Below are 21793 nucleotides of genomic sequence, written 5' to 3'. Positions count from 1 at the left end.
TACGCGGCCTACTCTTTACACAAAACACCATTCACATTTAAGGCGTGTCACCGGAAAAGGTAGAGGTTTTCTTCAAACTCAGGACTCTTTCACATTTTGTGCTTTAACAATCCTGATCACTGTGTGTGTGTGTGTGTGTGTGTGTGTGTGTGTGTGTGTGTGTATGTGTGTGTGTGTGTGTGTGTGTGTGTGCGTGCGTATGTGTGTGTGTGTGCATGTGTGTGTACGCGTGCGCGCGCGTGCGTTGTGTTTTCCTGGGTATGCTTGAGGCGGGGATGACCTTTTTTTTTACTTGTTTTGAAGTTTATTTCAGCACTGCTGTTTGTAGAATTCACACTCAAATCAGCTGTTACTGTTGGCATCTTTCTCACTTCCTTACTGTTGGCATCTTTCTCACTTCCTTACTGTTGGCATCTTTCTCACTTCCTTACTGTTGGCATCTTTCTCACTTCCTTACTGTTGACATCCTTCTCACTTCCTTACTGTTGGCATCTTTCTCTCTTCCTTACTGTTGACATCCTTCTCACTTCCTTACTGTTGGCATCTTTCTCACTTCCTTGCTGTTGGTATCTTTCTCACTTCCTTACTGTTGGTATCTTTCTCACTTCCTTACTGTTGGTATCTTTCTCACTTCCTTACTGTTGGTATCTTTCTCACTTCCTTACTGTTGGTATCTTTCTCACTTCCTTACTGTTGGTATCTTTCTCACTTCCTTACTGTTGGTATCTTTCTCACTTCCTTACTGTTGGCATCTTTCTCACTTCCTTGCTGTTGGTATCTTTCTCAGTTCCCTCCGGTGAAACGTTGAGAGAGCCATTGAAAGAGAGATATGACGTCAGCACTGATGATGAAACCGAAGACGAGGACAACGATGGCGACGCCGAAGCTGCCAGTTGTGACGGCTGAAGGTCTGGAATCTTTGGCACTTTGCTGCACGGCAGAAACAACACAACGATCATAACAATCTTTGGCACTTTGCTGCACGGCAGAAACAACACAACGATCATAACAATCTTTGGCACTTTGCTGCAGGGCAGAAACAACACAACGATCATAACAATCTGTGGCACTTTGCTGCACGACAGAAACAACACAACGGTCATAACAATCTGTGGCACTTTGCTGCACGACAGAAACAACACAACGATCATAACAATCGTTGGCACTTTGCTGCAGGGCAGAAACAACACAACGATCAATAACAATCTGTGGCACTTTGCTGCAGGGCAGAATCAACACAACGATCATAACAATCTGTGGCACTTTGCTGCAGGGCAGAAACAACACAACGATCATAACAATCTTTGGCACTTAGCTGCACGACAGAAACAACACAACGATCATAACAATCTTTGGAACTTTGCTGCACGACAGAAACAACACAACGATCATAACAATCTGTGGCACTTTGCTGCAGGGCAGAAACAACACAACGATCATAACAATCTGTGGCACTTTGCTGCAGGGCAGAAACAACACAACGATCATAACAATCTGTGGCACTTTGCTGCAGGGCAGAAACAACACAACGATCATAACAATCTTTGGCACTTTGCTGCACGACAGAAACAACACAACGATCATAACAATCTGTGGCACTTTGCTGCAGGGCAGAAACAACACAACGATCATAACAATCTTTGGCACTTTGCTGCATGGCAGAAACAACACAACGATCATAACAATCTGTGGCACTTTGCTGCAGGGCAGAAACAACACAACGATCATAACAATCTTTGGCACTTTGCTGCAGGGCAGAAACAACACAACGATCATAACAATCTTTGGCACTTTGCTGCACGACAGAAACAACACAACGATCATAACAATCTGTGGCACTTTGCTGCACGACAGAAACAACACAACGATCATAACAATCTGTGGCACTTTGCTGCACGACAGAAACAACACAACGATCATAACAATCTGTGGCACTTTGCTGCACGACAGAAACAACACAACGATCATAACAATCTGTGGCACTTTGCTGCAGGGCAGAAACAACACAACGATCATAACAATCTTTGGCACTTTGCTGCACGGCAGAAACAACACAACGGTCATAACAATCTTTGGCACTTTGCTGCACAGCAGAAACAACACAACGATCATAATTAGAGACAGCTAGTGGCAATCACTAGAGAAAGTGCATAAACTCATTTGTCTACTACGTAATTGGTTTAAACTGTATTTTATTCAGAAACATTTGTACAAAGCCATGGAATTTATAACATACCGGTTATAACGTAGATCGGTTATAACGTACACTTTATTTTTTCACGGCCAGCGGTGTTCTTGTTTATCACTAAAAACGAATCGGTTATAACGTAGATCGGTTATAACGTAGATCGGTTATAACGTAGATCGGTTATAACCATAAAGGAGCACAACAAGATACATTTATAAAGGTGCTCTTGGAGACAAAAGAATAACATGGCGTACCACCAAGTTGTAAAGGTAAGCTCACACACTCTCTCGTACTTGGTATGTCTTCATGTTGTAAGACAGTCTGCATCAGGATATCGAGAGATATCGTGGCAGATAGCTTTGTTGTGAGTGAATGTGACTCACCTTCTTCCTGATCGTGGCAGAGAGCTTTGTTGAGTCCACCAGCAGATCATCCTTGATTTTCTGCAGCCTCGCTTGGATTTGCTCCTCGGTCAGGTTGGCCCGGCAAGCCGTCTTGCAGTCACATGGCGGTGACGTCACAGGCTCCGTCGTGGCGGCTGTGGTGGTTTCCGGAAAAGCTGGCAAACGATTCAAGTTGAACGTCAAACCAGGTAAACTAGTTGCTTGGTCTTGACGTTCAAGTCGGCAAATGATTCAACTTGAACGTGAAAGCCAGGTATTCTGATTTACCCCCCCCCCCCCCCCCCCCCCCCGAAAACGGAGTAGGACAGTAAATCAGTGGCGATGGGAAAACGGCCATACACGTGTGGAGAAAAGTGCAGTGCACATACACTTTTCTTGTATCTCTTATTCTCCCCATATGAGCCTTGTAAGTGTACAAGAGGAGATACAGTACGAATGAGCAGATAAAGTAGGTCATTTTATGCTGACAACTTGTGTGCAGCCAGATTGGAGTTTTTCTCTATTACTTAGCAAAACTCCGGTACCGAGCGAGTTAATCATTTTCACATGTGTTGCTGAAGCGAGCCTTGCTGACCCTGAGAAGCCGACTGACCACAGAGAGGGCTTTGTTCTAGTTCCTCCCTCCCCAAAACACCCGGCCGTGATGGCGGCTAATTGGCTGGACTTTACCCTCCATGTATCTGTAGGAAGTAACTTGAGTTTGAGTTTTGGGATTTCTTTTGCCCTACCTTTTCTGATAATGTCTGAAGTACAAGTTTTCCGATTCTACACACACACACACACACACACACACACTGACATACTCTCTCTCTCTCTCTCTCTCTCTCTCTCTCTCTCTCTCTCTCTCTCTCTCTCTCTCTCTCTCATTTGCTTTCTCTTTTATTTTGCCTTCTTTTCCTCGATATTCCTTTTATTCGTATATTCAATACATGTATTCATTTATTCAGTAGAATGTAGGGTTTATGTTAATCATCTATATATATATACGACTAGTGTCTGTGTGTCTGTCTGTGTATCTGTCTGTGTGTCTGTGCGCGATGCACGGCCAAAGTTCTCGATGGATCTGCTTCAAATTTGGTGGGCATATTCAAGTAGACCCGGGACACGACACAACCTGGTCGATATTTCAACACGTGCTCTCAGCGCGCAGCGCGGAACCGATTTTGGTTCCACCTCAGCTATTTTGGTTCCACCTCAGCTTACCCGGGCCCCCATACCGACACACCATAGCCGCTACACCACATCACAACGCCAAAGTTCTCGGTGGATCTTTTTCAAATTTGGACACCGTATTCAGCTACACCCCGGACACAATATCATCGATGAGATATTTCAACACGTGCTCTCAGCGCGCAGCGCTGAACTCATTTTCGTTTTTGTGTTCATTTCACCATTATAAGTAACTCTTCCTTATCTTCTCCAGTGTTTGGCGTTTATCTCCCTTCCTTCGTGTGGCTTTCCCGTTCAGTTGTAAGTTACTACACTGCGCTGTCCACTGCGCTGAGCGTCTTCGGATATTCCCGGCGTTCTGTTACTGTTACCTATTTTTAGAAGGTCAACGCAGTGTACAGAACGTAAATTGGACCCGTAAATTATCCTCACTGTAAAAGTGCAAAGGTCGAATCAATTTATAGCCACGCGAAAAATACACTGTCATCTATCTCTCTATAGATACGGCTTCTCTGTGTTTGTGTGTGTGTGTGTGTGAGTGTGTGTGTCTCTATGTAAGCAACACCTGTGCATTCTTCAGTTCTGTTTGTGATGTGGTCTGGCGGCTATTGTGTAATTTTATGTACTGGCCTTCCTTTGAGAAGCCATAACTTGCTCAGTCCTGTTTGAGTGGAGTTCGCCTCCAAAGGTGATTAACACGGTTACATTCGTCGACAAGGATGGGACTCGATATGGTCAGGAATGGCATTATGGCCACTGAATCATTTTCGTGCTGTTCCCATTCCACGAATCTGGGAGGGACCTAAGCTTGGCGGGTCCATAGTTCGGCGTACGGCTCTAAGTACTTCTTCCCGGCGAAGCCGGCTACCCGGCGAAGCGGGTATTCATTCTAGTGTATATATATATATGGCTAATGCGAATGTACAAAGACGATTGAAACTGGTGTGTGAAGACGGTTTTTGAGTCACTTGAGAAAAAGTGACTCTATGTAATCGGTCAGTGTTAGTCTGTCCGGCCGGCCGGCCGGCCGGCCGTCCGTCCGGCCGGCCGTCCGGCCGGCCGGCCGTCCGTAGACACCACCTTAACGTTGGACTTTTCTCGGAAACTATCAAAGCGATCCGGCTCATATTTTGTTTAGTCGTGACCTCCAATGACCTCTACACTTTAACGATGGTTTCGTTGACCTTTGACCTTTTTCAAGGTCACAGGTCAGCGTCAAAGGAAAAATTAGACATTTTATATCTTTGACAAAGTTCATCGGATGTGATTGAAACTTTGTAGGATTATTCTTTACATCAAAGTATTTACATCTGTAGCCTTTTACGAACGTTATCAGAAAAACAAGGGAGATAACTAGCCTTTTCTGTTCGGCAACACACAACTTAACGTTGGGCTTTTCTCGGAAACTATAAAAGTGACCGGGCTCAAATTTTATGTGAACGTGACTCCCAGTGACCTCTACACTTTGACGTCTGCTTTGGTGACCTTTGACCTTTTTCAAGGTCACAGGTATGTCTTGAAGGAAAAAAATTGAAATATCATATCTCTGAAACTATTCATCGGATTTGATTCAAACTTTATAGGATTATTCTTTACATCAAATTATTTACATCTGTATTGTGTTGTGAATAGCAATTTCTTCCTGTCCATCTGATGCCTCATATAGTATTCAGAACTGCGAAAGTGACTCGATCGAGCGTTTGCTCTTCTTGTTGTTATGGCAATGGCCGTTTGTGCTTGGAGCACGAGTTGTTTTTGCGGGTCAGTTTTAGGGGCATGGATTTGCCGTTTGGTATGAACGTCTTGTGTACGTTTTGTGTACTAAAGAGAAAGAAGGAGTTTTTTGTGTGTGACATAATTGCTCAGTCTTTGAGAGACAGTTTGTAATAGGAAGTTTTGCAGTTCGTCTGCGTTTTGTATGCCTATAAGTGTTTGGTATCTTCGGATACGTTGTAAGGTTTGTTGTTTAATGACAATGTTTGTACATCATTTTTCCTGTAGGTCTTCTTAATAGAAGAGTTTTTGTGTATTTTGAGGAAGTCTAACTTCAGTTTGAAAGGAGGCTGGCAGCAGGCTCGGAGCCCTCCACCTCCCCTCCCTTTTGCTCCCGCGCTGCCAGAGTGAGATTCTCATTGGTCCCGCTAGGTTGACGTGGGAGGAAGCCCCGTTAGCTATAAAAGCCAGAGTCCTCATGAGGCATCAACTCTTGTCCCAAATAGAAATAGTTTCTGTGAGGACGTAAACTCCCCCCTTAGTTTCTTCAGGTCGGGAGACGTGTGAGAGAGTAGGGTGCTGAATAAGTACCTGAAGCATGCGTCTCCCCTGTTTTAGAGTCAGGGTCATCGACCACTTGGGGAGAGATACATTGAGCTGGGTTAAAGGTGCGAGAATCTTTCCCTATGCTTGGTGCCTCTCCCTGGAGTTGCGTGTGGTTTTGCTGGTATGTGTGCCTTAGTGCCTGACCTAACAAACCACGTCCTCAATACGCAGCTCCAGTCCCACTTGCAATCGTGAACAGGGGAGAGATACATTGAGCTGGGTTAAAGGTGCGGGAATCTTTCCTTATGCTTGGTGCCTCTCCCTGGAGTTGCGTGTGGTTTTGCTGGTATGTGTGCCTTAGTGCCTGACCTAACAAACCACGTCCTCAATACGCGGCTCCAGTCCCACTTGCAATCGTGAACAGGGGAGAGATACATTGAGCTGGGTTAAAGGTGCGAGAATCTTTCCCTATGCTTGGTGCCTTTCCCTGGAGTTGCGTGTGGTTTTGTTGGTATGTGTGCCTTAGTGCCTGACCTGATAGACCACGTCCTCAATACCACGGTGTGTCAACTGATTCCGTTCATCCACCGGATGTTTCCGTTCATCCGCAGGATGTGTCCGTTCATACAGCCTCATTTTCGTCACTTGCTTCGGGAAAAACGTTGTGGTAAGTCGTGTGGGCAGCGCGCTTGTGTGATATTGAAAGAATAATGTAGCGAAATGGTTGGGCTATGTGTACGATAAGTACCAAGGTGCTAGTGAATCCTAATAATAACACACGCGGGCCGAACGTGGCAAAATTGCCTGATTTTTTAACATTTTCTTGTTTTTCTCGCTCTGTTATCGAATCTGACCCCTGATTTGCACATGATCACCAAAACCATTGCCTGTTACGACATTTCGCTTGAACAGAAGTTTATAGAAACCCATGGCTTTTGTACAATCACTTGTCTTTTGAAAACATGCAGATTCCGTTCATACCCCATGTTTCCGTTCGTACAAAAGTGCATGTTTCCCTTCGTACGAAAAGCGTTTCCGTTCATACACATTCGTTAGATCAGAGTGAAACAGGCCCCCACTACAAGTTCTGTGTATTCCAATCGTCTTCAAATAGCACAAAGTACGAATGCGTGTGATATTGGACCTAGCGCGCTGCCCACACGACTTACCACAACGTTTTTCCCGAAGCAAGTGACGAAAATGAGGCCGTATAAACGGACACATCCTGCGGATGAACGGAAACATCCGGTGGATGAACGGAATCAGTTGACACACCGTGAATATGCAGCTCCAGTCCCACTTGCAATAGTGAACAGTGCGCGCTGTTCACTCGGTTTGAACCACGGACCTAATAACTATTATTAGGTCCGTGGTTTCAACGAAGCTAATTAGAGTAGTGCGCGCAACTCAAAGGTTACCAACAAGCAGTGATCGAGCGGCGTCGCTCGATTTTGTCCAGGCCCCGAACCCCTGCCCAATTGTTCCTGCAGAGTAGGACTTAGGTTTTTGGAGAGTAAGTTAGGTCGCCAGGGTACCTACGGGTCATGCCCGATTTTTCAGCAGTTTAAAGACTTAGATTTTATTTGTTAGTATAGAAGGAAAGACTGTACTAAAGCCAACCTAGATTCTTTATAGATATATTTTCTATGGAAGAACCCATGTATGTTTTATGATTGTTGTTTTGGTCTGAATACAATTTGGAATCTTACTACACTCTTGTTGATTTTACATTTTGTTGTCAGAAGTATTCTGTTCGTCTGTTCGTCTGGTGCGTGTGGTTTGAATGCCATCATGACAAATGTCTTTTAAAAACACGGTAACATCTTAGGCGCAGACACAGACAGTTAATATTTACGTGAAGCTACCACCGCTCGGCTTTACACACGTACAAAACAAAACTACAACAACACAATAACACGAGTGCACGTGGGAGTCACCTGCAAGCCCAGGGCCGGACTACCGGGGGGGTTATGGGGGTTGCGCAACCCCCCCCCCCCCTTAGCCTAAACATGTACCTCACTTATTTAAAACATTTTTTATTATTGTTTATTTTATGCCGTTTCATGCAAGGAGCGACCATTTTCCTATCTCAGAATATGACCTACCCATCAACTTCAGGGGGCGATGCCCCTTGACCCCACCAGGAGAACATCCCCCTAGACAATCACTGGCAACCCCCCCCCCCCCCCCCTCCTCTTAGCCTAGTCCGGCCCTGAAGCCACACGCGCAGAAGAAGAAGTGAATAATGATACTCACTGCAGTTGTACCAGAAGTAATGCCACACAGTCTTGTTACTGCCGTCCACAAAATCGCAGAACATTCCAATCTTCAAGAGATCTGGGGTACAAGTCGTCTTGAGCAACTCAGAGATTTTAAGGAAACGATGATAACTGAAACCCTTCTGCTGGAACTGCCAGCACTCTCTGACTCTGACGGTCAGGTTGGTGTCTGTCAACCAGTCAGGCGTGAAGGAGCTGTCTTCTGGCTGCAGGTAAAGGAAGCCTGTGTCGTTCACAACAGCTGGTCACGTGGAGCGGATCATGGAAGTCGTGTTAGACGGACCATGGACGTCATGCAGCACAGGAATGAAGAAGAGTTACAACATTTTGACAGTGTGTTGTAATACCATACAGGTAATGTTTCCCTCTATATTGTAATACCATACAGGTCATGTTTCCCTCTATAGTGTAACACCATACAGGTCATGTTTCCCTCTATAGTGTAACACCATACAGGTCATGTTTCCCTCTATAGTGTGACACCACACAGGTCATGTTTCCCTCTATAGTGTGACACCATACAGGTCATGTTTCCCTCTATAGTGTGACACCATACAGGTCATGTTTCCCTCTATAGTGTGACACCATACAGGTCATGTTTCCCTCTATATTGTAACACCACACAGGTAATGTTTCCCTCTATATTGTAATACCATACAGGTCATGTTTCCCTCTATAGTGTAACACCATACAGGTCATGTTTCCCTCTATAGTGTGACACCACACAGGTCATGTTTCCCTCTATAGTGTGACACCATACAGGTCATGTTTCCCTCTATAGTGTGACACCATACAGGTCATGTTTCCCTCTATATTGTAACACCATACAGGTCATGTTTCCCTCTATATTGTAACACCATACAGGTAATGTTTCCCTCTATATTGTAATACCATACAGGTCATGTTTCCCTCTATATTGTAACACCATACAGGTCATGTTTCCCTCTATATTGTAACACCATACAGGTCATGTTTCCCTCTATAGTGTGACACCATACAGGTCATGTTTCCCTCTATAGTGTGACACCATACAGGTCATGTTTCCCTCTATATTGTGACACCATACACGTCATGTTTCCCTCTATAGTGTAACACCATACACGTCATGTTTCCCTCTATAGTGTGACACCATACAGGTCATGTTTCCCTCTATAGTGTGACACCATACAGGTCATGTTTCCCTCTATAGTGTGACACCATACAGGTCATGTTTCCCTCTATATTGTGACACCATACAGGTGAGTAAGAGTAAGACAGACGGAGACAATGACAAGAAGAGTAAGACAGACGGAGACAATGACAAGAAGAGTAAGACAGACGGAGACAATGACAAGAAGAGTAAGACAGACGGAGACAATGACAAGAAGAGTAAGACAGACGGAGACAATGACAAGAAGAGTAAGACAGACGGAGACAATGACAAGAAGAGTAAGACAGACAAAGACAATGACAAGAAGAGTAAGACAGACGGAGACAATGACAAGAAGAGTAAGACAGACGGAGACAATAACAAGAAGAGTAAGACAGACGGAGACAATGACAAGAAGAGTAAGACAGACGGAGACAATGACAAGAAGAGTAAGACAGACGGAGACAATAACAAGAAGAGTAAGACAGACGGAGACAATGACAAGAAGAGTAAGACAGACGGAGACAATGACAAGAAGAGTAAGACAGACGGAGACAATGACAAGAAGAGTAAGACAGACGGAGACAATGACAAGAAGAGTAAGACAGACGGAGACAATAACAAGAAGAGTAAGACAGACAAAGACAATGACAAGAAGAGTAAGACAGACGGAGACAATGACAAGAAGAGTAAGACAGACGGAGACAATGACAAGAAGAGTAAGACAGACAAAGACAATAACAAGAAGAGTAAGACAGACGGAGACAATAACAAGAAGAGTAAGGCAGACGAAGACAATAACAAGAAGAGTAAGACAGACGAAGACACAGACAAGAAGAGTAAGACAGACGGAGACAATGACAAGAAGAGTAAGACAGACGGAGACAATGACAAGAAGAGTAAGACAGACGGAGACAATGACAAGAAGAGTAAGACAGACAGAGACAATAACAAGAAGAGTAAGACAGACAAAGACAATGACAAGAAGAGTAAGACAGACGAAGACACAGACAAGAAGAGTAAGACAGACGAAGACACTGACAAGAAGAGTAAGACAGACGGAGACACAGACAAGAAGAGTAAGACAGACGGAGACACAGACAAGAAGAGTAAGACAGACGGAGACAATGACAAGAAGAGTAAGACAGACGGAGACAATGACAAGAAGAGTAAGACAGACGGAGACAATGACAAGAAGAGTAAGACAGACGGAGACAATAACAAGAAGAGTAAGACAGACGGAGACAAGAAGAGTAAGACAGACGAAGACACAGACAAGAAGAGTAAGACAGACGGAGACAATGACAAGAAGAACAAGACATTAAAAAAAAGCCACTGACGACATGTTGGGATGTCACAGGACTCTGGCTCTGCCTTAATTTTAGGCTTAGGCTTGGACGTGAAACACCAGGGCAATCTCTGCGATCCGTGCGGGTTGCGGCATAATCTCCCCGGACTCTTAGTCTTGGAAAAGTAGTGGTCCCGCAGGAAGGGTAACTGGTTGTCAGTGTCCGCTTTGTCGAACCATCGTATACAGTCCGCTCCAGACGTAGCTTTGTTGATATCACCCTGGTAGTTCATGCCGTCCTCTCTCAACAGGCAAATATCGTCTGCAACAACCGTAGTAACACAGGGATCAACCATTCGAACATAGACAATCAGAGGAGATGGGTGAGTCTGAGAGTCAAAATGCAGCGACCCAGTTACTGGGGTACATCACGAAACTACGAGCATTTGAGATATTTTTGATACCATTTGTAGACATTATATTATTGGTTATTTCTAATATGCTGAATGTAAGCAAAAGACAACAGACACGTCGAGAAAATGTAATATCTAAATTCTTCTTCTTCATTCATGGGCTGAAACTCCCATGTTCACCCATGTTTTTGTATGAATGGGTTTTTATGTGTATGACCGTTTTTACCCCGCCATTCAGGCAGCATACGCCGGTTTCGGGGGAAGCATGCTGGGTATTTTCGTGTTTCTATAACCCATCGAACTCTGACATGGGAGATCGAAAACATCTCCACCCTTAACCCACCAGGCCGGGATTCGAACTCACGACCTTAGAAGACCGATGTCTTACCACTAAGCCACTGCGCCTGTCATATCTAAATGAGCCGGCAGGCTAATTTGGATATCATTTACGAGAATACGGTCTTATTACCATGCAGCTTATTTCGACCAAAATAAAATTCGAACCGACTACGCAATTAACTCTAGACAGAACAGCCGACGGGGACGGGATTGAACCGAGGCTGGTGTGACCTTAAGCACATGACCTCACGCAGCCAATCGCAGCCAATCACACACGTACTTGATCTAATTAATATTAACAGCTGATAGGCCGCTTCTCACGCAACACTCTCACATCAGGTTAAACAACCCGTTAGCTTTGCTTTGTCCAGTCTTCTAGATTGGGTCAGATTCATTATCAACATATGACAGTACTTAAGGAAATAACTTACCGTACTTTCCGGGTCATAAGGCGCGACTTTTTTCCTCGAGTTCGACCCCTGCGTCTTGTATAACGAAGCGCCTAATCCGTGTATGAAATACGAAAAAAATCAAAGAGACCGCCTGAGTACCAGTCAAACAACTTGTGATAATGCATGTTTCAGCTACTAGGTACTGCCCTGACCAAGTTTCCTCGAGCTCTCAAGCCACCCAGCTATCACAATGGACCTGCCTTTGATCTCTGCCTTTGATCTCGCCGCACACACAGAGCACACATATTTCCACTGTTAAACTCGGTCACTGACCGGTCACTGACCCCGGTGCAGGAAGTGTTTCCTCTCTCAGATATGACTCTGTATTCTTCCTTTGATGTGCGGCTTATTTTCATTCTTCGACCGTTTGTTACGGTATACTTTTTCAATTTTCAATCGGCCCCCTGCGCCCAATGGGTGACTGGATTACAATTTTTGTTAAAAAGAAGGGGGTGCGTCTTGTATAACGAAGCGCCTTGTCACCCGGAAAGTACGGTAAAACTGCATTTGAAGTAAACTGAGTCCCGCAATTTCATTTAACTTCTCTGAATTTTTACCATGTAAGTTACACTCGAGCTGAGCACAACGTGTCATTTTCAGAAGGTGGTAGGTGCCTGTTTACCCACCCCCGCCGACACCGGCACGGTTGGCCAAGTGGTAAGGCGTCCGCCCCGTGATCGGGAGGTCGTGGGTTCGAACCCCGGCCGGGTCATACCTAAGACTTTAAAATTGGCAATCTAGTGGCTGCTCCGCCTGGCGTCTGGCATTATGGGGTTAGTGCTAGGACTGGTTGGTCCAGTGTCAGAATAATGTGACTGGGTGAGACATGAAGCCTGTACTGCGACTTCTGTCTTGTGTGTGGCGCACGTTATATGTCAAAGCAGCACCGCCCTGATATGGCCCTTCGTGGTCGGCTGGGCGTTAAGCAAACAAACAAACAAACAAAAAAGCCGCCGACAAACTTGGCGTGTTGGTATTAAACATGGTAGTGGGTTTCATTGTTAAAAATAGAAATTGTCCCTCCTTAGAATAAGTCACCCTGAAGTTTTAAGTTCAAAGTTTTAGTTTGTCTTTCTTAATTTTAGAGTGATAAATAAAAAGGGTCCCTGCCTGACCGTTATAACATTTAGAGGGTCACGTAGAATCAGCCCTGATTTATTCCTGCACAGAACATCGAGTTGGTATCACCTTCAACAGTGCTATTACACGTTGACCACACCCATGCTGTCAAAAGGAGGATATCAGAACGGAAGCCATAAAAAAAGGTCAGGGGTGGTGTCAGTGTCACGTGCGTGCGCGCGCGTGTGTGTGTAGTACGATACAAAACCAGACAGAATAGCGAACGAGTGTTACTTGGAGTAAATTTGAGCCTAGCACGTACAACTGAGGAGGTCAAATTTGAACAACAAAGCGGGAAGGCAGAAGAAGAAGAAGAACAACAAAGCATTGGCATCCTGAAACGCCACATCCTTACATGGCATCCTGAAACGCCACATCCTTACATGGCATCCTGAAACGCCACATCCTTACATATATATATATATATATATATATACATGTAACAGTTTTAACTATTAATTATTATTCATAAATCAATCGATTAGTCAGTCGAGTCAACCACTTAATCATAACCATCATACCATTCAAGTAACCAATCTATCCATAAATCGATGGATCCATCAATCCATGAATCAATCCACCCACTAACCACTCAGTCAATCCATCCATCATTCCATCCATCCCTCCTTACCACAATAGAACAAGGGGCAGTACTCCCATTTCGTCTCGTTATCTGTCGTGAAGCACCAGGGCCGTTTTTCGTGCGGGTTGTCGTCTGGGTTCCGGCAGAAGTTACTTGCGTCATGGATAGTGACGTCAGGAAAGCGGTCACTGGTGTATGTGTGGGAGTGGGGAAAGCTGCTGTTCCAGCGCTGACACTCTCGCCCCGACACCGTCAATGACCACTGACCCTTGTAGTCTTGACCCTTTTCCGTCTGAAGGCACTCCAAGGCTGTCGATACAGAAAGAGAAAACAAAAACAAATGTATGAACACATAAATGATAAGGAGAGAGAAAAGGAAAATAAGTTGACTGAGTCAGTAAACAAACAACAACAAAACAATTAGCCAAGGGAATGAATGCATTGGTGAAAATAAATAACTGGTTGATTAAATGACGAGTGATAAAAGAAACAAGGAAAGAAAGAAACAACGAACAAATCAAATTAACAATTTAGAAATTAAATAAAAATAAAAATATATGAATGAAGTGAATCAGTTGAACGGAGGACTGACGGCACAAACTGATAATCGATCCGGCAATAGTCTGTGATACAGATGGCTTGACGACTGCCACCCCCCCCCCCCCCCAATTTTCCAATGTCAACTTGTTTGTGTGTTTGTTTGTTTGATTGTGTTGGAACTCTGCTGAATTCTCTCAGTATTTTGTAATCGTATAACGTTTTTTGTTCCTTTTTGATTTTCTTTGTAAACCGTTTCGTTGCCTGCTTGTGGGAACTGGTTTCATTCCATTAGATCTCATACTTGTTTTTAATATCACTAACTTCTGTTAACCTTAAATCTTCAGTTTGTATTACGTTTGCTTTGAAAAGACCAAATTTAAAACAAGTATGGACTTACACGGTGTTTAGCTTTGAACGTAGAAGATCACTTTGTCAAGCCACCAATGTCAGTACGTGTGTGCCGGAGCGTGCGTGCGTGCAAGTATGCGTGCGTGTGTGCGTGCGTGCATATGTGTGTGTGTGTGTGTGTGTGTGTGTGTGTGTGTGTGTGTGTGTGTGTGTGTGTCCTCGCTGAGGGTGCTTCCGGACACAATGAAGGCTTATAAAGGTTATTATCTAATGCGAATAAAAAACGATTAAAATAGCATACGGATGCCGGAAACTGGCGACAGACACAAGCTGCCCTACACACAGGCCGTGGTCTACGAGACTCTGAGACTAGGTGTTGTTGCTCCAACCGCCATTCCTCACAAGACTCTGTGCGACACCTCCGTCGGTGGATACGACATCCCCAAGGTAATATACCGCTCTAAACTTAAGCCTTCCACTTTTCAACACACTTTTTGTAACCAGCTGTCAACACTGTGTGGAATACTATATAATTATACGTGCACAAGTAGCACGCATTGTAGACACTGTTTCGTGTTTGCCTTGTGTTACAGTGTGCTACATTTATTTTTCCTACTAGAGCTATATAGTATGTCGCACACATATGTATGTTTACAAATAGTTACAAAACGTGTACACTTTTGTTTATATTGTATGTTTGGACGAAAAAATGAAATACGATATATGATCAATGTCCATATGTTCCATTAATGCGATATATGATCAATGTCCATATGTTCCATGAATGCGATATATGATCAATGTCCATATGTTCCATGAATGCGATATATGATCAATGTCCATATGTTCCATGAATGCGATATATGATCAATGTCCATATGTTCCATGAATGCGATATATGATCAATGTCCATATGTTCCATGAATGCGATATATGATCAATGTCCATATGTTCCATGAATGCGATATATGATCAATGTCCATATGTTCCATGAATGCGATATATGATCAATGTCCATATGTTCCATTCTCGTTTCCATTACTTTATTATCCCATGGCTGGGAAATTGGAGTAACCTGATCCCAGTGGAAAGCTAGCAGCAACAAGAGTCGCGCTACCCAGGTGTGTGCGTGTTTGGGTGTAATCAGCCACCTGCACTTATCGCGGAATGACCGAGGCCTTTTTCGTGCCACTGTGGTGACACGGGGTGGGACATGGATAAATTGATCCGTGTCCGTCCCGGCCTGGATTTGAACCCGCGACACAAGGAGGACAAGTCCAGTGCTCTACCCACTGAGCTACCAGGCCTCAGCAGACTCTAGGGAGAAGGTGTTGAGAGTCGTACTCTAACGTGGCGTCATGACATGCTTTGGATCCTGAACATGTCTTGAATGATAAATGGGTAATGGTGGTCAAATAGAGTCCATTTTTGTGGAAAGTAGTGTTGTTTTGCTAGGAATACAAGCTGGAGGTACCCAATTTAAATGGTAATTCAATGCACAAACGAAGTGTTGTGTTGCTAAGAATACAAGCTGGAGGTGCCCAATTTAGATGGTAATTCAATGCACAAAAGAAATGTTGTGTTGCTAAGAATACAAGCTGGAGGTGCCCAATTCAAATGGTAATTCAATGTACCAAAGTAGTGTTGTTTTGCTAAGAATACAAGCTGGAGGTGCCCAATTTAAATTTTACTTCAATGCACAAAAGTAGTGTCACGAAAAGACGGCGTATCAAAGTATATCGTTCTAACGTCAACATGGCGTCAAGTCTCCGTACAGCGAGAGAAAGAGTTTTTTCTCTTATATTTCTTGTCTTTTCAATTTTTTAACCAACACAGGTAGCTTCAAATATAGTTTGTCTTCGTAACGGCATCGTTGTGTGAGTTTTTGACCGATTTATAAGAAGTCAAGCCAGAAAGAACAAAATTCCGCCTGCAGCGCCGCTTTTAATGGAAACACTCACGGCGAAATTCGCTAGCGGCATCACGTGTTTGTCGCCGTCGTGCCGCCGCCGCGTCGCTATATGGAAACATAGCTTTAACATGTGAACTGTATCCATTCGTTTTGTTTGGCAGGACACCATGGTGATTGTGAACCAATGGGCGATTCTACACGACCCTGACAAGTGGGACCAGCCAGAGCACTTCAGACCTCGGCGATTTCTTGATGGAGAAGGTAAGTAATAGTTTATTCACGTTGCAACTCGTAAGCAACAGGATTCAACAAATGTTGTAATAAACTCGTCAATGCCACTTAGAACAGAGACGCGTTCAATGTATTCACAGTTATTAATTTTCTTTTGTTAAAAACCTTGGTGTCAGATTATGGACAGAATCAAAAAAGCTACAAACGAAACAATTTGGATTTAAAAAACACAAATTCTTAAGAACCGATTAATGTCTCGTTTGTGTTCTTTTTCTATTTCATCATTTCTTTTGGCAAAACTAGGTTAAGCGGCGCGCTATCAGAGGTTGTTTGTCGTATTTGCAGGCAACCTGAAGAAACTGGACTGCTGGACGCCGTTCTCTGCCGGACGCCGAGTGTGTCTTGGGGAGAGTGTGGCCAAACCGGAGCTACTGCTTGTCGTCGCCTGTCTGCTCAAGCGCTTCACAATCTCACTACCAGAGGGCACTGCCTATGATCCGAGTTACAAGGTTGAGTTCGCTATGAACTTCCATACACCCAAACCTTACAAAATCGTCGTCCACAAGCGCTGAAAATGACACCTTCTGGGGAACACTCAAACAGTTAAACGGTTTGATCCGTAATCTAAATGCTCGCTTCAGCCAACCTGCTTAGCAGGGCTCAGCAAGGGACACATCTGAGTGGTTGAAGCGTAGCGAGGACATGTCAATGCGTATGTGGCTCAGCAAGGGACACATCTGAGTGGTTGAAGCGTAGCGAGGACATGTCAATGCGTATGTGGCTCAGCAAGGGACACATCTGAGTGGTTGAAGCGTAGCGAGGACATGTCAATGTGTATGTGTATCATATTCTTCCCGGCATTCCATCTTTGACACTTGTATTCTTGCCGTCTTAGGCTTGTTGTTAGTATTCACGCTACATAAGCAGTGTTTAAACCACACTTTAATGTATGCAAGATCCATTGAAGAACGGTCACGAAATACATGTTTATTGCGGCCAACCTTCACAGCGAACCTCAGAAACACGTCCCAAGTCGTAGGGTAAGAAAAAGCCGGTCAAGTTACTGTTCGGTAATAGGGTTCGGTAAATTAATATTAAAAAAAGACAATAGATCTTCAAAAATAAGCTTACATGGACATGTTGTTTCTTGTGGTAGTTGAAATTCTGTTTTTCTCGGCTGCAGAACTTGAGAATAACAGACAAGCGAAAATTCAGCTTTATATTGCCTCTTTTTTTCAGGCTGGAAAAAAATGAGATTTTCTCTTTGGTTGCCTTACGTTGTGTTTTCATTTTGATGTTTAGTTTTCTTTTGGATTGTTATGAGCTTTTATATTTTTTGTTCTCATGTACGCTGAAACTGAAGCATTACAATTATTACAGTGAAGAATAAAAATCACCTTTTCTTATTTCATTATTTTATCGTTTACTTTCATGACAAACGATAAAGGAACCATAGTTCTTCTCACGCCCACGTCATTAGAGATAATAATTATGAAAGAAACAAGACACGCTGCATCTTTAAACTTACTATCGGATTTACAATAAAGTCCCTGGCCCAGTTTGATTTCCTCTCCTTGGAAATCACAGACGACATTTAGAGCAGACACCTTTGCTAATATTTGAACTGTAATACATTATTTGAACTGTAATACATTATTTGAACTGTAATACGTTATTTGAACTGTAATACGTTATTTGAAGCGCAATGTTCATACCGTACCACAATTCACGATGCATTATTGAACCTTGAGGACGTTTACAGAGGGGAAAGCACTCACCTTAAATATACACGGATGTTGTCCCTTGTTAACGGCAGTAACAACTACATTAAAATTGATTTCGTTTAGAAAGCACCCAACTCAACCCACCTTTTTTGACTTTATGGTAAATATTATAATGTTTACTTTGATAATAATTTGATACAGTCACAACCGACGTCTGTTTCAGCTCCCACACATGCACAATAACACATAAACATACAATAACATACACTAACATACATACGCACACGCACACACACGCACGCACACTCACACACACACTCACACACACACGTCACACACACACACACACACATACACACACACACACGAACATAAAGAAGCGCAACTCACCCTTGGTGAATTTCCGACCCATCACTTTAACTTCACAGAGATGCCAGTCTGGGGGTATGGTCTCCTGGTTGTAGCGTAAGACCACCTGGTTGCTGACCGGTCTCATGGGACAGTTAAAGCCGATGGTGCCTCCGTGTCCAGTACCGTCAATCTTGTCACACGACCAGGAGCGACCACCATGACGCGTCTCGATGTGGAGGGGAAGATCGAAGTTCTCGTCTGTTAATGGCACTCATATACAACACATCATCTCAAAAGACAACATTGTAGGATATCTGTGTGAGACAATATTCGTGCTCCCCTACCCCACCCCCGACTACTCCAACCCCACCTACCCCACCCCCGACTACTCCAACCACACCTACCCCACCCCCGACTACTCCAACCACACCTACCCCACCACCGACTACTCCAACCACACCTACCCCACCACCGACTACTCCAACCACACCTACCCCACCACCGACTACTCCAACCCCGCCTACCCCACCCCCGACTACTCCAACCACACCTACCCCACCACCGACTACTCCAACCACACCTCTCCCACCACCGACTACTCCAACCACACCTACCCCACCACCGACTACTCCAACCACACCTACCCCACCTTCTCCAAGGTAAAAACAAAAAATGCGTAAGAACACGTTTTATTGCGTTCTCACTGACGAAACTGACAAATCCATCATTGGTCAAACAGGCTCCGTATATCAATTGATATATCGCAGGAAGTCGTCATAGCCGAGTGATATCGCGCAGGATACGGGCGCCGTCTTTAGACTGTTACATCAAATATAATATTTTATAATATTTCCCCTCAACACAAGTTGGTGAAAAGCTGAGTAAACAACATGGAACAGGCAAATCCCCGACAAAAGGTAAAGCATGCCCAAGTAAAGGTCAAAGCATGCCCAAGTAAAGGTCAAAGCATGCCCAAGAAAAGGTCAAAGCATGCCCAAGTAAAGGTCAAAGCATGCCCAAGTAAAGGTCAAAGCATGCCCAAGTAAAGGTCAAAGCATGCCCAAGTAAAGGTCAAAGCATGCCCAAGTAAAGGTCAAAGCATGCCCAAGAAAAGGTCAAAGCATGCCCAAGTAAAGGTCAAAGCATGCCCAAGTAAAGGTCAAAGCATGCCCAAGTAAAGGTCAAAGCATGCCCAAGTAAAGGTCAAAGCATGCCCAAGTAAAGGTCAAAGCATGCCCAAGAAAAGGTCAAAGCATGCCCAAGTAAAGGTCAAAGCATGCCCAAGTAAAGGTCAAAGCATGCCCAAGTAAAGGTCAAAGCATGCCCAAGAAAAGGTCAAAGCATGCCCTAGAAAAGGTCAAAGCATGCCCCAAGCTTCATAATTATGTGCAGGACTGTACACACTTTATACTTGTCTCATAAGTCTAAAAATGCAATCAAAATTTAACCTGAATCATAATATAAGGCCGTTCGATGTTAGCCTTAATCATTCTGAAAAGCGCGAATGAGTCCAACAACTGGCTGGAACTTTGCTCGAATCAGTTTATATGTTCAGTAAACTTTCAAAACCAGGAAATTAACAAAATCCCTAAACATTTAAGAAAATTTGTAAAAATACAAGCTCACCCCTGCAACTTAGCCTGCTTGATTCTGCAAGCCTCCTGGAGCCTAGCTGGTATCAGTCTGCAAGCCTACTGAAGACTAGCTGGTATCAGTCTGCAAGCCTACTGAAGCCTAGCTGGTATCAGTCTGCAAGCCTACTGAAGCCTATCTGGTATCAGTCTGCAAGCCTACTGAAGCCTAGCTGGTATCAGTCTGCAAGCCTACTGAAGCCTAGCTGGTATCAGTCTGCAAGCCTACTGAAGCCTAGCTGGTATCAGTCTGCAGTCTGGACTGGGTGGCCGAGTGGTAACCCACTTGCGCTCAGAAGCGAGAGGTTGCGAGTTCGACCCTGGGTCAGGGCGTTAGCAATTTTCTCCCCCCTTTCCTAACCTAGGTGGTGAGTTCAAGTGCTAGTCTTTCGGATGAGACGAAAAACCGAGGTCCCTTTGTGTACACTACATTGGGGTGTGCACGTGAAAGGCACAGTAAGCCTCCCGTAAACCATCACAGATACGGTCAGGCTTTTACACACAGCACAAACACCCTTTCGTTTAAACACTCACCGACTGAGAACATCCTAGGTGCCCTCCGTAAAGAGCGAACAATTTTCAACGAATTTATTTTTGCGTGGTTTATTTTACCCCTGAGCCATCGTGAACCCGTGTGATCCAGTTTCCCTTTTCCACAATGTAGTCGTCAGTTAGTCATTTGAATGCGACTCGATGTGAGCTTATCTACAATAGCACGTTTTTATGCACGAAACAAACGGCTGTGGTTCACAAGAACTCTAGCGATGGCTTTTGACTGTTGAGAGGAACGGCGATATATGCATAAACCGTCGTCTGCTACGACCCTTGCGTGACCCTGCTTCCGGGCTTTTCTTTTTTCAAACTTTCACAACTTCGAATTGTACTGATCTTGTCTTGATGAAAAAAGAATTCTTTTATGATTAAAGAATGTTTGTGTAACAAGCTGTCAATTTATTATTTAGATTTTAAAAGTTAGGTCTAGCGCAAAAACGCACCACGGTCCAAAAACATTCTGATAATCATCGATCCACGGCTATGGCCAGTTTACATCGATAGAATGAGATCCGAAGGGAAGTAACTCATTTTTGACCTGAGTTCAGGATGGGTCCAAAAAGTGTTCCGAGACAATCTGCAAAATTAATTCTTTAAAAATTGCTCGCTCTTTACGTAGGGCACCTAGGTTGTTCCCGTTTGGTGAGCGTTCAAATGGAAGGGTGTTTGTACTGTGTGTAAAAGCCTGACAGTATCTGTGATGGTTTACGGGAGGCTTACTGTTCGGGCGTGATTTCCGGTATTGAATATTCATAACAGCCGTCCAGCACCAAAACGAGGCGCCATTGTTGTAGAGGACCAAGTCCACGAAAATAAATTCTTTGAACATTTCTCACGCTCAACAGAAAGCAGCCAGGATGTTCCCGTTCGGTGAGCGTTCA

The 21793-nt window shown here is 44.1% G+C and overlaps 1 protein-coding gene across 1 annotated transcript in view; it reads right to left on the bottom strand.

Moving 5' to 3' along the window:
• Positions 1 to 281: 281 nt before the first annotated feature.
• The window catches only part of LOC138962885 (plasminogen-like), a 24411-nt gene continuing 2899 nt past the window's right edge, over positions 282 to 21793 (bottom strand). Inside the window, exons 4-9 of the mRNA XM_070335201.1 lie at positions 18769 to 18987; positions 13672 to 13932; positions 10770 to 11039; positions 8278 to 8523; positions 2572 to 2747; positions 282 to 930 (exon numbers count right to left, since the gene is read on the bottom strand). Coding sequence (XP_070191302.1) covers positions 784 to 930; positions 2572 to 2747; positions 8278 to 8523; positions 10770 to 11039; positions 13672 to 13932; positions 18769 to 18987 — 1319 coding nt within the window. The 3' untranslated portion in view covers positions 282 to 783. The remainder of the gene's footprint in view (positions 931 to 2571; positions 2748 to 8277; positions 8524 to 10769; positions 11040 to 13671; positions 13933 to 18768; positions 18988 to 21793) is intronic.

This window comes from Littorina saxatilis, linkage group LG1 (assembly GCF_037325665.1).
Source record: "Littorina saxatilis isolate snail1 linkage group LG1, US_GU_Lsax_2.0, whole genome shotgun sequence".
In the NCBI taxonomy this organism is placed as follows: domain Eukaryota; kingdom Metazoa; phylum Mollusca; class Gastropoda; order Littorinimorpha; family Littorinidae; genus Littorina; species Littorina saxatilis.
This window is presented reverse-complemented; position numbering and strand designations above follow the sequence as displayed.